The sequence below is a fragment of the Ictalurus punctatus genome, chromosome 28 (genome assembly GCF_001660625.3).
Source record: "Ictalurus punctatus breed USDA103 chromosome 28, Coco_2.0, whole genome shotgun sequence".
Lineage (NCBI taxonomy): Eukaryota > Metazoa > Chordata > Actinopteri > Siluriformes > Ictaluridae > Ictalurus > Ictalurus punctatus.
This window is the reverse complement of record NC_030443.2, coordinates 14,332,190-14,348,144: the sequence shown is the minus strand read 5'-3', so window position 1 is coordinate 14,348,144 and position 15,955 is coordinate 14,332,190. Positions and strand designations below refer to the sequence as shown.

General features: G+C 40.9%; 1 protein-coding gene across 1 annotated transcript in view; it reads left to right on the top strand.

Annotated features, from left to right (window-relative positions):
- LOC108260433 (sodium/potassium/calcium exchanger 3) overlaps window positions 1-15,955 on the top strand; it is a 43,401-nt gene that overhangs the window by 7,807 nt on the left and 19,639 nt on the right. The window contains exon 2 of the mRNA XM_017460727.3: window positions 1,655-1,765. Coding sequence (XP_017316216.1) covers window positions 1,655-1,765 — 111 coding nt within the window. The remainder of the gene's footprint in view (window positions 1-1,654; window positions 1,766-15,955) is intronic.

Below are 15,955 nucleotides of genomic sequence, written 5' to 3'. Positions count from 1 at the left end.
GGTGTGAGGCGAACGTGCTAACCACTAACCCACCGTGCGCCCTTCACCACGGTGAAGTGACATCACTGATGGGGATTATCCACAGTGATGTCACAGACCCGACTAATCCATAATGAAATTCGATGCAAATCCAAATAGCTCAATATATGAAAATTTGTTGCGCCAGATGTGTTCTTATTTTCTTCTCATTAACTTTATGTATTAATTTGCATATTGCTGTAAGCTAGCTTTTTCAGAAAGCATAATTTCCCAGGATTTTTTTTTTTTCTTCAGAAATCATGACTCACCACAGAAGTGGCCCATCAAATCAACTTGTCATAATGTTTAACGGTACTCTGCATTATCATGTGATTACTCATTGTCATAATTAATCTTGTGATGATTCAGAGTGCCAATGTGAATCAGTGATGTAAATAAATACAAGTGACTCGCCACCATTGCAAGGGTGAGTCAAATCAGTCAGAGGTTTGATGAAAATACTACTTGTAGTCAAAAGCGCTTCCAAGCGGGCCCACTCATGTTTTTCACAGAGCAAAAATAATGATCGTGTGTGTGTGTGTGTGTGTGTGTGTGTGTGTGTCCTGTGTGAAGTGTGATTGTTTTTATAATGCAGTGTGTAAATGTTTTTGTTTCGTATTAGGAATCTCTGTTCATTCTTCCGCTGTCAGGCATCAAAGACATGTTTTAACGTCTTTTCGCTTTAACAAATTAAACGCAGCTTCAGTGATTGTTTATTTCTTGAATTGGTGTAATGATGTTATATTTGTGGTGGGCTGTGAAATCCTGTCAGAAGTTGCTGTAGCTGTATTCTGGAAAACAGACAAAAATATTCTAAATGAGAAAAGCGTTCTCACTATCGTTGGGAGATTGTGAGTTCAAATCCCGATGATACCTCAGTTCCCCGGTAGCTGAGGGAACAGAATGGCCATGCTCTCGAGGTAGGAAGGATGGCATACTGAAGTGGTCACCAACCCAGTTCCTGGAGATCTACCTTCCTGAAGACTTTAGCTCCAATCGTAATCGTGCCCACCTAACCTTACGAAGTTCTTGATCAATTAAAAGAGGTGTGTTCAATTTTGGTTGGAGATGAAAACTGCAGGAAGGTGGATCTCAAAGAAGAGGGTTGGTGACCATTGGTGCACTCTCTCTCACCTGTCAATCAGAGTAACACTAGCTAATCATAGGTGTCTGTGAGCTCATGTATGTGGAATAGGGCAGATTGCGCTTTCCTCCAAGTGTGCTGTGACAGAGCATGAACAGCAGTTTGAAAAGATTGAAAAGTTTGGTTGGCTTCAAGTGTCTCAGAAAACCACAAGCACATGTTAGCCTTGACCCTCTCTGATTGGCAGCTGTCGTATGATAAGGGAGAATTGGCTGGTGGGTGGGTGACCAAATGTTAAAAAAAAAACAACACACACACTTTGGTAAATTCAGTTATCAGTCTAAAGAAGTCTAAAACTTTGCTAACTAAGTGTGATTTTCTCGCTGTTTGATCACATTTTTAAATAACTAGTTCATGCCATAGAGAAATGGATGTTAGGCAAATCAGCTCAGTTTGTGATCAGATGCCAGGTGTCAAAACTATATATAGTAGAAAATGTCAAAGTTTGACCATGTAAATAGATCCACTCTCTCATCTCATATTGTCTTACAGTGACAGAAGCTTCAAGCTCAGACCCGGCTGAAGACGTCGGCCTTGACTGGACTGGACGCAAACTGATGCAAGACAGAATCGAGAACCACACTCTAGAACCTCCCCGAGCAGGTAAGATAGTCATCTATGCTATTTATATTACACTACGAAGACCAGGTCTGACAGTTGACAGGTAAAGAATTGGGGTTTGGAAAGGTTCTGGGATGAGGATGAAGCTGGTATGAACTAATCTATTTTAAGAGAATGTTACCTAGACAAATAATTAATTTTTATACTTGTTTAATTTAAAGTCGCCTGGGGAAATGTAAACTGTAATCACAGACCATGCTAGGTTATACGATTAACGTAGCGTCTGTGTAAAACAGCGTGTGGATGCAGCTGTGTGTATGCTTAAGTGTGTGTAGGTTTATGCCAGCAAACAGTGGAGGCAAACAGCAGTTGCATGTTTCTCCAAACTTATAACTAGCAAAGGGTAAAGTTGGCTTGTCTAAAAGAGAAAATGTTCTGGAGTGGTTGCAAGAGCTTGCCAAAAATGTGCAGTGAAGGAGATGAGAGAGTAAACAGAATGATGAATGAGAGTAAACAGAAGAGGTTCAGTGTGTAAGAACAAAATTCAAACAAACTGTAAGGCCATGCTATGAATTCATGAAACACACACACACACAAACCACACATACATACAGCATATACTGTAGTCTATACAGTATATATATATTCTTTGAAAGACTGGGCGTGAAGGCTCCATAATGGAGCACATGGCAGCTATAATCCACTTATTAAGTCCTTTAGAGGCTCTTGGTAATTGTTAAGTGTTCTTAAAGTGCCCATGAAATCAAAAAAGGTGTTGTAGAGCTTTTTATACTTGTCTCTTGGGATTGTGGTCATGAAAAAAGTGACAAAAATAGGTTTCATAGACATTCTTATTTGAAACAAATTGATGACATACCGTATTGTCCAATTTGCATCCAATCAAATGCTCTAGTTGCAGCTGATCTACAGTAGCAGCTAATACAGGTGGTTCGTGTAGTTTTAGTTATGCAGCTTCTTGAACATTAATTCCCCTTCCAGAGCAACCCTTGTACTTATTCTCCCTACAAATCTTTGAGCGCAGCTTGAACATATTTGATCTCAGGCCAAAAACATGACAGGCTGCACTAACTGTGATGGTCTATGTGCTGTGAAGTGCAGTTAATATACAGCTAATGTGTTTGTATAGCGTGGTGAGGAAATGACATTTGGAGGTTTATTTGTGTGTGTGTGTGTGTGTGTGTGTGTGTGTGTGTGAGTGAGAGAGAGAGAGAGAGAGAGAGTTGTCCAGAAAGCTCATTTCTCAATACTTTTATTTCACTGCCTCTTGTTATATGACAGACATTTTTTTACTTTCCCCCGTGGGAAGCCCAGTGCCCTCGTTGCCTCATGAGGCTCACAGCGGGAGAGAGAGAGAGAGAGAGGGAAAAATCTGCTGTAACACCCTGGTGACAAATGACCCATAGCTCACTACCAGTCCAACTCAAGTTGGTTGTAAACCTCTGCTTTAGGAAAGCGAACATGACAAAGTCACAATGGGAGTAAGAATAACGGCAGTGAGAAATCCTCTAAGCTCTTCAATACATTCCCTACCTGGTTTCCTGTTTCAAAACTATACATCAAGATAAATAATCAAATCATGGCTCTCAGGCCATCTCATGGGTGCTTTAAACTCCAACTGTGGGTCTACTTGGAACCTGCTCTGAAAGAGAAAATTCTCTTGTAGGGTTCAATATTTAAGGTGTCCACAAAAGTTACACACCAAAGACCCATTTTAAGGCGCTACATTATTACAAGTTTTTTTCTTTGGCTAATCAAGCTTCTAAAGCTTCCTTTGGGTTTAGTCTGGGTAGACAATTCTAAATAAAAATTTTTAAAAAAGAGCTTTTAAGGGTTTCCCCAGAGAGACAAACTGAAGAACCCTTCTAGATTTAATCTTTATTTCTAAGAGTGTCATTTTGAATCATATACTTTTGGGTTATGTAATTGTCCATAAGCCTTTGACTAAGTTTCCTTGAAGAATGTTTGTTGCATAAGATGGAAGTCGTTTAAAAAGGGCTTGTTTTTTGAAAGGGTTCATCCCAGAATATTGTTTTAAGGTTCCCCTGGGGTCAAAATGAATTACTCTTTGGAGCAGGGGTATTCAAATAAAAATTGTGAAGGTCCAATTACATAAAAATCCTAAAATAATATAAAGGTCTGGATGAACAACTAACATGACTGAATTGTGACAACAGTCTGTGACTATAAATGAAATATAATAAGACACATTAAATATATCTAACAGTTGTTTTATTTTAAACATACCTTGGGTTATTCTTCATAACATAAAAATACATGAAAAATGATTCTAGAAATGTTTTTTTTTTTTTTTTTCAGTGTAATTCGGTTATTTAAAATATTAGAAAAAAAATTTCCCCATGAAATCAAAATAGCTTTTGTGGCTTTTAGCATGGATATGTTAGACTTACAGTTATCTATAAGCTAGAGTGCTCCAAAACAATGACAAAATTCGCATTTCGAAGATATATGCATTCGGAAGTTACAGTCTCTGTCTACCGCCGGTACAGATCAGCAGTTTTGATGACATCATTCTGCACTTCAGCTTCTCGTCAGATTTTCTGTCCAATCAAATGCTCTCTAGAATCTGAAGTGTCCCACCCCCAACATTATAAAAATCCATGGTACTAACTGTGAAGTACAGCTTAGCCCGGGCATTGACTGTTTTAAAAAGGGGAAGGAGCCACATGATATGCCCCGCTCTGACTTCCTTTTTGGCGGAAATTACATCAACACATTGAATTTTCAAGGCACTTCACAGGAACGTTAACAGTAGTATCTGACAGTGGGATTTGTTTTATTTTGTCTTTGATTTCCCATCCAGGATCTTCTCCCAGATATTCTTTTCCCATCTCTGCATCACTAAATAGCATTTTATATTGAGCTAAATCCCAGACTAATCTTAATGAGCACTCATTTCCATGCTTTTGGGCTGTAGATTATGGACTAGCACTCTAATGGACTTTTCCTATTGAACTTTGAGTTGGTTTATTTTATTCATCATCAGAACTGAATTTTGTGGAAAGGTTCATTCGAAGTAGTTATGTTTTTTTTTTTCCCTCAATGGTGCTTCACATTAGCACTTTTGTCAAATGTCAAGTGGTCTGAACAGATGAGACAATCCGGGGAAAATAAATGCGTACTGTCCACTCTTCTTTAAACATTTTGATATTATCATTGGCTTTTCTTTTAATCACTTCCTAATCAGACCAGACCAGAAAACGTACATTAAATAATGCTATAAATGAAAAACAAATGATGATAATAATGATAAAAGAAATGTTAAAGTCTATAACATTCATCCCTTTGTGACTGAATGTCTTTAAAGCTGTAGGAAGTCTCTTGGTCTCAATAATGTACATAAATGCATGTGATTGGATAAAGTCACGACAGAGGGTCTGCTACAGGATGGTGGTACACCGTAGATTACATTCACAGAAGAATGTGTGCATACAGATTGCATCATCTCACTGAGCAGTCCAGCCCTCTTACTACTACATTACCTTACCTAAGATTAATGATTCATGTAAATAACTGCTTATGGTGTTACAATAAGTGCTTATTATAATATGTGCTCATAAGAGCCCTACCTAGTGTTCAGAGGTTTTATTAGTAAAAATAGAAACAGTCCTGGAGTGAGACCTGTAGGAATTCTGGGCGAACTTGTATCATTATTATTAATCATAACATTTCCATTTCCATTTACGCTTCCCTTTTTTTTTTTTTTTTAACACTTCCTCACTACAGTAAATAGATTCAAAGCACCTGCAAGGCGAATCTGCAAGGATTCATGGCCTGAAAGAGGGAAATATTAGTTTGTGGTCTATGTGGTGACAGTTTCACACTTATTAAGTGCATAAATTATGCAAAAAAACAAACAAACCCAAAACAAGATGTAATACCAAAGGGAATGGGGTGCTGTCTGAAGAGTATCTGTATTTGGATTTAATATAGGACGTTACCTGAAACACAAGGTTTGCCTAACAGAAGAGTGTTTGCCTAATTGTTCAGAGATTGTCGCTGGTTCGAATCCCAACAATGGCCAGGAGCCGAGGGAGCAAAACTGTCCATCTTGTCTGGGCAGGAAAGGCGTACTCTCTCTCGACTGTCAGTCATAGCAACACTAGCCAATCTGTAAGCTCATGTATGTGTAAGAGGGTAGACAGCGCTTTCCTCAGAGCCCTGTGATGCAGCAGTTCGAAAAGATGGTGTTGGCTGACTTCACATGTCTGGGAGGAAGTACATAGTAGTCTTCACTCTCCACAGTTAGTAACTGTTTTATGGGAGAGCAAGCTGGCAGGTGACTGAAGTGGGGAGCAAAAACCTCCAGAGTTAGAAATTCCAACATTGTCAGCGTGTCATAAATAAAAGCTGTGAATGCATTGCAAATGCATGTGTTTGCGTTCTGTAGGATCCCAGTTTCAATGCACACTTTTAGTCTCATGCCCTGTTAACCTATCTGGCTAATCTTTCTAAAAAAAAAAAAAAAAAGAAGAAGGTAAAAACACCTGAAAAATAAATAGTGCACCTCCTATTCATATCTGTATTTGTATTAGTTTATTACACATCACGTGTTCAATCTGAATAATGGATTTGTATTCAGTTACATCCCTAGTACATAGCATAGGTTATGTGAGTTGCTTCAGTGTGGTTTGATTAGCATTTGGATGTCACTGGGGGTCTCACTTTGCCCACAGCAGTGCGCAAGAAACAAGTCCAGATGCAGCCATGAGTGACTGAAACAGTGTGTACTTAGTGACTTAGTCACAGATTCCTGATTGCCAGATGAGTTGAGCCGCTCTTCCATGCTGGAATCAGGTCCGGATCAGCACTGCCTCCATAGAGTCAAGCAGAGCTTTTTATTGAGAGACCTGGCTAAACCCCTAGTTTTAAAATAAATAAATAAATAAATAAAACAGCTCCAATCACACTCTCTTGAGCTCAGTGCAAATGACACTCCAAATGAAGCTCTTCCAGTGTTATTACACGTCCAGAAGGTCAATTACAGCCTGACAAAAAGAGACCACTAAACTCAAATGAGGTTTTTCAGCTGCAGAGCCGTATAATACATGTGAAATGAGACTCTTTCAGTTCCCCAGTGGACCCGAACACTTGTGATGATTATGCAATTAGCCTGTGTTCAGACTAGCTCTTCTGCCACCAAGGAATCCAGCCTGGAAAGACTGCAGGAGGAAGAGGTTGATCTGTGACTTTACTCCCTTTTTCTGTCTTTTTTCCCCTTCCTCCCTCTCACTGGTTTGCTGTGCCTTAAAAAAGAACGAGACGGCGGCCCCCGTGTTCAGGCGAGTAGCCTTTGAGGCCGGCGTTGCCAGGCAACTGAATGCTAAATTTTGGAAGTGTGTGTATGGAGTAGGGGCTGAGATGAGAGAGAGAGAGAGAAAGAGAGAGAGAGAATGAGGAAATAAATAAATAACGAGAATAAAAGGGGAGGTGCTATTTTTAGACATGTCAATAACGATCGCTCAGCGGGGTTTTTATGCATTCCTTTGTTTGCCTTGGCCAGCAGGAAAAGGCATTTTCTTTGGAATCGATGATTTTTTTCCATTCAGGATATTTTAGTGCACATTTGTACACACTGGTGAGAATGGGACGCCGACGAAACGTCTCATAAAACGTCTTTTCTGGAGGTCGTGTTGTAGCCAGGAGGCCAGTTTTTCACTCTTGTCAGATAAAATGAAATGAATGGCATGATGACCATAAACAGAGGGACGTCTTTGAGGCTATGAGAATTTGCTGTCCAAATTAGGCTTTGCTATATTATATTGAAATGTAGAAAAAACAATAACAGTTGTATAGTACGTGTAAGCAGTGCAGAGAATTCTATGCCATTACGGCTGTGAATCTGTGTTATTAAAGAGACAGATGTGTTCCTGTGTCCTGAGCAGCAGAGGTAAAGGAATTCTGAAGGTGTACATGTGAATTCCTCAACTTCACATTCCTCCACACATGATCAGTCTTCTTTGTCTGGCTCTTTGCGGACGTGCTCATGTCACTGCATGGTGTCATATGACGTGTATAAAAAGAGGAGGAGACAGTGTGATGGAGTGAAAGTATTGATTAAGGTCCCTGCTCTGTCATTCGCTCTTGTTGTCTCTCTCTTTCTCTCCCTCTTTCTCTTTCTTTCTAGTTTTTAAATCACCACTAAGGATGCATCAATCCCATCTTTTCAGACCTAATATAAATTTTTTTTGGTGCTTACTGATACCGATACTGATACTGATGAGTAACGTACTTAGAATTAAGCAATCTGGGTCGACACGGAACATCTTATTTAGCTCTGTTTATGTTGGTTGCTGCTAGCTTTCTGTTGAAAGTTCACCCTGTCACCGTCTGCACTGACTGAACATTTTCAATCTGCATTTGTCTGTGGTGGAATGTCTGAGCAGTGTGGTATGATTTTCCAACAAACTCTGACTTAATCTGACCTGGGCACAAACCGTTGCCTTGACGATGAGGCAAGCGTCCCTGAAAACTCCATAGAAACGAAAGCCTGTGCGCTAGGTTGCTAGCCGTGGTTGTCGTGGGTAAAATGGCAGCTTTCTGGACGAATCAGACAGAAGAGGATCAATTATGTGTTGATGTGTTAATTAAATAAAATGGTTTATTGTGACCCATGGTAAAGATCTACTCATCTACTCTTGTGTTTGGGTTTTAATCCGGATCACCCGCTAACCGTATGCAATATTCCGTATTCAGTTCCATGAAGTAAGAAGCGACGTCGCAAGAAATGTTTACAACTTACATTATGAACGATATTTTTACGAAAACGTATGACCTAATAATGGTCTTAGCTTACCACATAGCCTACCTTAAGATTTCATTTCTCGTTGTTGGGGCAAAGCGGGCAAACTTTTGAAAGCTTTGCACATCCTCTATCTGCAGTTCTCTGTATAAGTTTAAATAAGTGTCCTGTCGCTTACGTCGCAACAACCCAGGCTTCACCCCCAACCTCTTTTGTTTCACTCTTCATCTTTTCCGGCGAAAAAGGTCACGTAAAGACAGGACTAATAGTAAATATTTGATTGCGGTAAAAGGATCATGCATTTTTAAAACAGTCTGACTGTCTGTAAAAAAGTTTGTTGGTATCTGGGGCAGTATGAACATGAACACGCCAGCTTTTAAAAGTTGGTGATTGTCGGCGTTGGTCTGCGTCTGTCGGTGCAGTGTGAACTAGGCTTAAGACTTTACGGCGTTTAATATCGTTAATAGAGAGTGTAAGGGCGGTCGAACTGAGTGTACAGAGCTGTATCAGTGACCATTAAAACTTGGCCATGAATAAATTTCACACAAGTGAATTGTAGCGTGTAATTTCTCAGTACTCAGTGCTCGCAGAAGTGAAGTGTTCTCTCTGTCTTATACTCACTTCACTGCTCCATGCTAGCGAACATTTGCGTGCACACACTTCACGGCACCTTACGCTCACTGAAACTGCCCTGTTGTCTCAGGCTGGCGATCCTCACACTCTTTTACTGAAATTGACGTGTGTATTATCAGGTTACCTTGTATTATAGGAAAATGCTGTAGTAGCTTTTACAGCACAGTCTCCTTTACTTTGTCCCTGTGAAGTGCCTTGAAACGTGCAGCATTATTCAGTGTGCTGACGTAATCACCACTGAAACAGGAAGTCAGGGATGGACACATCGAGTGACTCCTCTCCATTTTTTAACTAGCCAATCGCTATTCCAAACAATGGAAACTTCGGCAAGGTGATTTTTATAATGTTCGTGGCTGAACAGATTAGATTCTAGAGAGCATTTGATTGGCCAGAAAATCGGATGAGACTCTAAAGTGCAGAATGATGTCATCAAAATTGTCGAGCGACATTTTGAATGCATATATCTTCTAAATGCGAAATTTTGTCAGTGTTTTGGAGCACACTGGCTTATAGATAACCTTCCTAAAAGCCATTTTGATTTCATGGATACTTTAAGTGATGTCATCTCCTGTTTCTTAGTGCGACCATGTACACTAAGCTAACATCAGATAATGTCACATGGTATCAGATGCATGGTACCACAGCATTTTTGTTTTTTTATGAGTGTGTAAACAAGCATGGTATAGGACCTATACCTGATACCAGTTTCAGTATTGATGCATCCCAGATGACATATTATTATATGAAAGCGATAGTGTAGAGATTTCTAGTTCATAGTTTCTGTTTTAGCTCCTGCTTCCTCCTAGTGCTATTAAATCAGTTCTTATTTTTTTGAATCGCCGTGCCAGAAATGGCATAACCGCATAAATAGCAACATCAAGCTGATTAGTTCCACTCTACGCAGTTTGTGCCTGTTTGTGAGCGGTCAATAATGTTATGATGATTGAGATTAAAAGAGGTTGTTCAGCATGCGGTCATTTTAATCTGTCAAACCACGAGCATGGAAACTGGAAGCGAACATGCTGTTATTGATTTTTTTTTTTTTTACTTGCTAGAGTGCTCTTTCGCAGTAGTGTTTCTCGATCATTATCCTTATTCAGATTTTCATTTTGGAGCAGTGGTCCTGTTAAAAGCCACTGAAGACACTTGTTATGATATTGAATTGAATACCTATAACTCATCCTTAGTATTATGAAACTATTATGGTTTAAGCCTTGACGCACAGGGACTCATCACATCATTATTACTCACACACACACACACACACATACACATACACAAGAGCACACACAGTCTTTGAAAGTGTCGAGTCTTTTAAATCTGTAATTATGCCATGTCTTTTGCGAATGGTAAATAGGGAAGCTGTGCATGCCAGCTTATTAGGCAGCTAATATGTTCTTTGAATGGACCATTAATACTTAATATATTTTTCTTCTGGTTCCTTATATGGACATATGCAACACATAAGCGTGACAAACGACGTTTGAATTGGTCAATTTCATGCAAATTAATTCTAATGTGGTAAAGCAACAAATGCAAACGATTGCCACGAATGATTTTTCAGACAGTCCTGTTGAAGGAGTGGTCCAATATTTCTCATTCGCGAAGACCTCTCATTAAATGTGCATAGAGAGAGTACAAAAAAATTTAAAGCTAAGAAAGAAGTAGCAGAGATCGATGGTTTATCTGTGAGCGATCTGTGTAGCTAGTATGTAACGCAAATCATGCAACCAATTTTCACACTGACTAGTGCATTATTTTACTTTAACTAGGTAGCTACTTGAAAAATATGCTTGACAGGCCACGCCCCCCAAGCGACAACAATAGTGGTCGCTACACACTCCACAAAAGAGACAAAATAGTTACCCTATGTTCATACTAGCAAGGAACAGGTCACTTGTGTCACTCCTATTTTGATGTTTTGTGGGGTGTGTAGCAACCACTATTGTTGTCGCTTGGGGGCGTGGCCTGTCACATGTTTGTTATATTAATGTAGTTGTAGTTTAAGTAAATTTGTCATATTTTGATGCCAGAATGTAGCTAAGTGTACATTTTCATTACAGGACTACATCTTGCATGACAGAAAGCTTTTTTTAAACTTATGTTATGGTTATTAGAGACTAATATCGGCTTATAAACATATGGGTTTAGGCAGAGCCGGTCTTTAACATTCCTTAGGCAGCAATTTCTTTCTGCAAAGGTCAACTTTTTCCACAGTCTGGAGTGCACTAGTGTCCCAAATGTGTGTGCTTAAAGGAAATGTGTCAGAGGATTGCATGTGACCAGGATTTGTATTTGTGTGTGTGTGTGTGTGTGTGTTTGTATGTGTTTGTATGTGTGTGTGTGTGTGTGTGTGTGTGTGTGTGTATGTGTGTGTGTGTGTGTGTGTGTGTGTGTATGTGTGTGTATGTGTGTGTATGTGTGTGTATGTGTGTGTATGTGTGTGTATGTGTGTGTGTGTGTGTGTGTGTGTGTGTGTGTGTGTGCGTGTGTCTGTGTGTACAGTGCATCCGGAAAGTATTCACAGCGCTTCACTTTTTCCACATTGTGTTATGTTACAGCCTTATTCCAGTATGGATTAAATTCATTATTTTCCTCAAAATTCTACAAACAATACCCCATAATGACAACGTGAAAGAAGTTTGTTTGAAATCGTTGCAAATTTATTAAAAATAAAAAAACAAAAAAAGCACATGTACATAAGTATTCACAGCCTTTGCCTTGATACTCAGAATTGAGCTCAGGTGCATCCTGTTTCCACTGATCATCCTTGAGATGTTTCTACAACTTGATTGGAGTCCACCTGTGGTACATTCAGTTGATTGGACATGATTTGGAAAGGCACACACCTGACTATATACGGTCCCACAGTTAACAATGCATGTCAGAGCACAAACCAAGCCATGAAGTCCAAGGAATTGTCTGTAGACCTCCGAGACAGGATTGTATGGAGGCACAGATCTGGGGAAGTGTACAGAAACATTTCTGCAGCATTGAAGATCCCAATGAGCACAGTGGCCTCCATCATCCGCAAATGGAAGAAGTCTGGAACCACCAGGACTCTTCCTAGAGCTGGCCGCCCGGTCAAACTGAGCGATCGGGGAAGAAGGGCCTTAGTCAGGGAGGTGACCAAAAATGGTCCCTCTGACAGAGCTCCAGCGTGTCTCTGTGGAGAGAGGAGAACCTTCCAGAAGAACAACCATCTCTGCAGCACTCCACCAATCAGGCCTGTATAGTAGAGTGGCCAGACGGAAGCCACTCCTCAGTAAAAGGCACATAACAGCCTGCCTGGAGTTTGTCAAAAGGCACCTGAACGACTCTCAGACCATGAGGAACAAAATTCTCTGGTCTGATGAAACAAAGATTGAACAAAGACTGAATGGGAAGCATTATGTCTGGAGGAAACCAGGCACCACTCATCACCTGGCCAATACCATCCCTACAGTGAAGCATGGTGGTGGAAGCATCATGCTGTGGGGATGTTTTTCAGCAGCAGGAACTGGGAGACTAGTCAGGATCGAGGGAAAGATGAATGCAGCAATGTATAGAGACATCCTTGATGAAAACCTGCTCCAGAGCGCTCTGGACCTCAGACTGGGACGAAGGTTCATCTTCCAACAGGACAACGACCCTAAGCACACAGCCAAGATAACAAAGGAGTGGCTACAGGACAACTCTGTCTCTGCCAGAGCCCAGACTGGAACCCGATTGAACATCTCTGGTGAGATCTGAAAATGGCTGTGCACCGACGCTCCCCATCCAACCTGATGGAGCTTGAGAGGTCCTGCAAAGAAGAATGGGAGAAACTGCCCAAAAATAGGTGTGCCAAGCTCGTAACATCATTCTCAAAAAGAATTGAGGATGTAATTGGTGCCAAAGGTGCTTCAACAAAGTATTGAGCAAAGGCTGTGAATACTTATGTACATGTGCTTTTCTTGTTTTTTATTTTTATAAATTTGCAAAGATTTCAAACAAACTTCTTTCATGTTGTCATTATGGGGTATTGTTTGCAGAATTTTGAGGAAAACAATGAATTTAATCCATTTTGGAATAGGGCTGTAACATAACACAATGTGGAAAAAGTGATGCGCCGTGAATACTTTCCGGATGCACTGTATGTGTGTGTGTGTGTGTGTGTGTGTGTGTGTGTGTGTGTGTGTGTGTGTATGTATGTGTGTGTGTGTGCATGTGTGTGCATATGTGTGTGTGTGTGTGTGTGTGTGTACGCCGGGGGGACAGCATGGGGTTTCAGTGCATGTAGTGGTGCTGACTCTGCCGAGGTTGGAGTGTTTTTCACTTGATAACTTAGCTGGATTCCAGGATGTCCTGCAGACTCTGCAGTCAATAACACAACATTCTCTCTCTCTGTCTGTCTCTCTCTCTCTCTCTCTCTCACTCGCATACACACACACACACACACACACACACATTAGTGTAATACAGATAAGTACTCATTCTGGCATTGTTTTTGCTCTGTACCCATCCACCCCACCCTATGATTATATGTTAAATCACATGAAACACACACATTGCTCACAAAGATTACACTATACTACATCACTGCTCTGTTTCTGACCCTCATCCAGAACTCTTGGTTGGATCAGTTGCGAAACAACTGAAAAACACAGAAATAGTGTAAGCCAAACTACGAGCTGTTGTGGTCACGAGGCCATGCATTGCTGGGGGCTACGGGCACACGCAGCTCCACCGGGACCAGACTTGCATCTGATTGGTTACCGCTTACTCACTTGGAGACCTGATCGACTCGCACTGCACAGTGAAAGGATCGGAAGGCCGTGGCCATGGGGTGAAAGGTTACTGTGATGAGTATGTGTTCAGACAGGTTGGGCCCTGCGGTGGGCATGAGCCTCGGTTCCTGCCAGATGTTTCAACTGTTTTTTTTTTCTTCTTTTAAACAAAGCCATGTTTTAACAGCAGGGCTCTTCATGTAGGAACATGAGAAAGGTTAATGACCAATACAAGACGGAATAAACCACAGATGAGTGTATTTTATCGTAGGCCTGCACAATATTTTTTTGTGTTTGAGTTTTTTGCGATTGTTGCAGCCAAAAAGGTTTGATTTTGCTGTGGCCTTTTAAAAAAATTGTGATGCAACATGCTGAGTTTTTTGTGCGTTCGTGCAGAAAACTACTTCAATTCCCGAAATTACAATCGCACAAAATTGTGCTGCACGGTCTTTCACAGTGATTTTTGTTGGTAAATGAGACCTTTTAGGTGTACTCGTGTTCGACGCACCTGAATCGACGAGCGCGTTGACCGAATGCACGTTGTGATGACGTCACACGACGTATTTTGGCCCAAATCCGCGGCCATTTTGACAAATTGCAGGCTCCTCCGAATATTACGGAACTTGCTTGATTTTGCATTCGTTCCTGCAATCGCAAAATTGTGAAAACGACTGATTAATGGCTAAAATATGACAGCGCACAAAAAGGACAATGGCTAGACTGTTGGTTCGAGCTGACAGGAAGGCTACGGTAACTCATATAACCACTCTTTACATCTGAGCAAAAAAGCACACAACATGCCACCCCTTGAGGCGGATGGAGTACAACAGCAGAAAAACACGTACAGGTTCCAGTCCTGTCAGCCCAAAACAGGAATCTGAGGCTACAGTGATAACAGAATCACAGAAACTACTGATCAACACACTCAACTAGTTAACTAGCTGACTAAAATAATGAGGGATGAGTGGTAAAGCTATTCATTTTAGATGTGTAGGTTAGGTGAGAGCATCACTGCTTTAAAGCAAATAAACCACAGTCCTACACTCACTGTCCACTTTGTAGTCAATTATGTTTTGTCACTTGAGGATAACAGTTCAAGTAGGATTTATTGTGCAACTCTGTTAAAATAGGAGCTCAGTTACAGCCATGCAGTTTGTTCTCCTGGTTATGACAGGCCCGGCCTTTCTGCTCTCTCATACTCCATCGCTCAAACTCTCTCCTGAGAGCTGGTGAGGAAAAATAAATATTTTTAGCGACTGCACTTCTCTGCTGCCTGTCATCTCTATTTCTCTCTCTCTCTCTCTTCCTCTCTGTTCCTTCCTTTTTTTTTTCTTTCCATGTGCTAACTCGAGTCCATGGGAAAAGTGCGTCTCTCCACCCGGGTTTTCGCTCTTCCACTTGACTTCCATAGGCTTGCCACGGCAGCCCATCGACAAGCCAACATCCCCCCTGGGAGAGGGTTTCCATGGCAACTGCCTGTACCGAAACCGTTCGGCGAAAAAAGCCTTTCGTTCGGGGCGTCCAGGGTTTCTCGCTGCTATGCCCCTCTTTTGGCAGAAGGAACAAGAGAGAGCAAGCGAGAGAGAGAGAGAGGAAGGGGAAGGGAGAAGGAAAGAAAATGGAGATAGAGTGGGAGAGGGGTGTGATGGAAAATGGAAAGGATAAAGAAGAAAAGCAGAAGAGAGCGAAAGTGGAGAGAGAACAGTATGCTGGAGCAGAGGGGAGAGGAAGGAGAGATAGTGAGATTATCCCGGGGCCATGTGGCATCCCTGCTGGGTTAATGTGTGTTTAAACAGTCTGAGCCACAAGAGTCCAGACTAAAGATACAAAAATGATCCTCTGTGTGTGTGTGTGTGTGTGTGTGTGTGTGTGTGTGTGTGTGTATGTGCCTTCATCTATACCTCTTTAAACTTCAGATTACTTCTAAACCCGTGTTCAGTCTCTGTATTCCTGTCTCATCGATGTGTAAAACACCATAGTCATAACTTTTACATAAGCATATGCATGTTTTTCTTTCAGTGTGTCATCAGATTAATAATCATTTCTTTAAACTTTGCATTTGAATTTGAA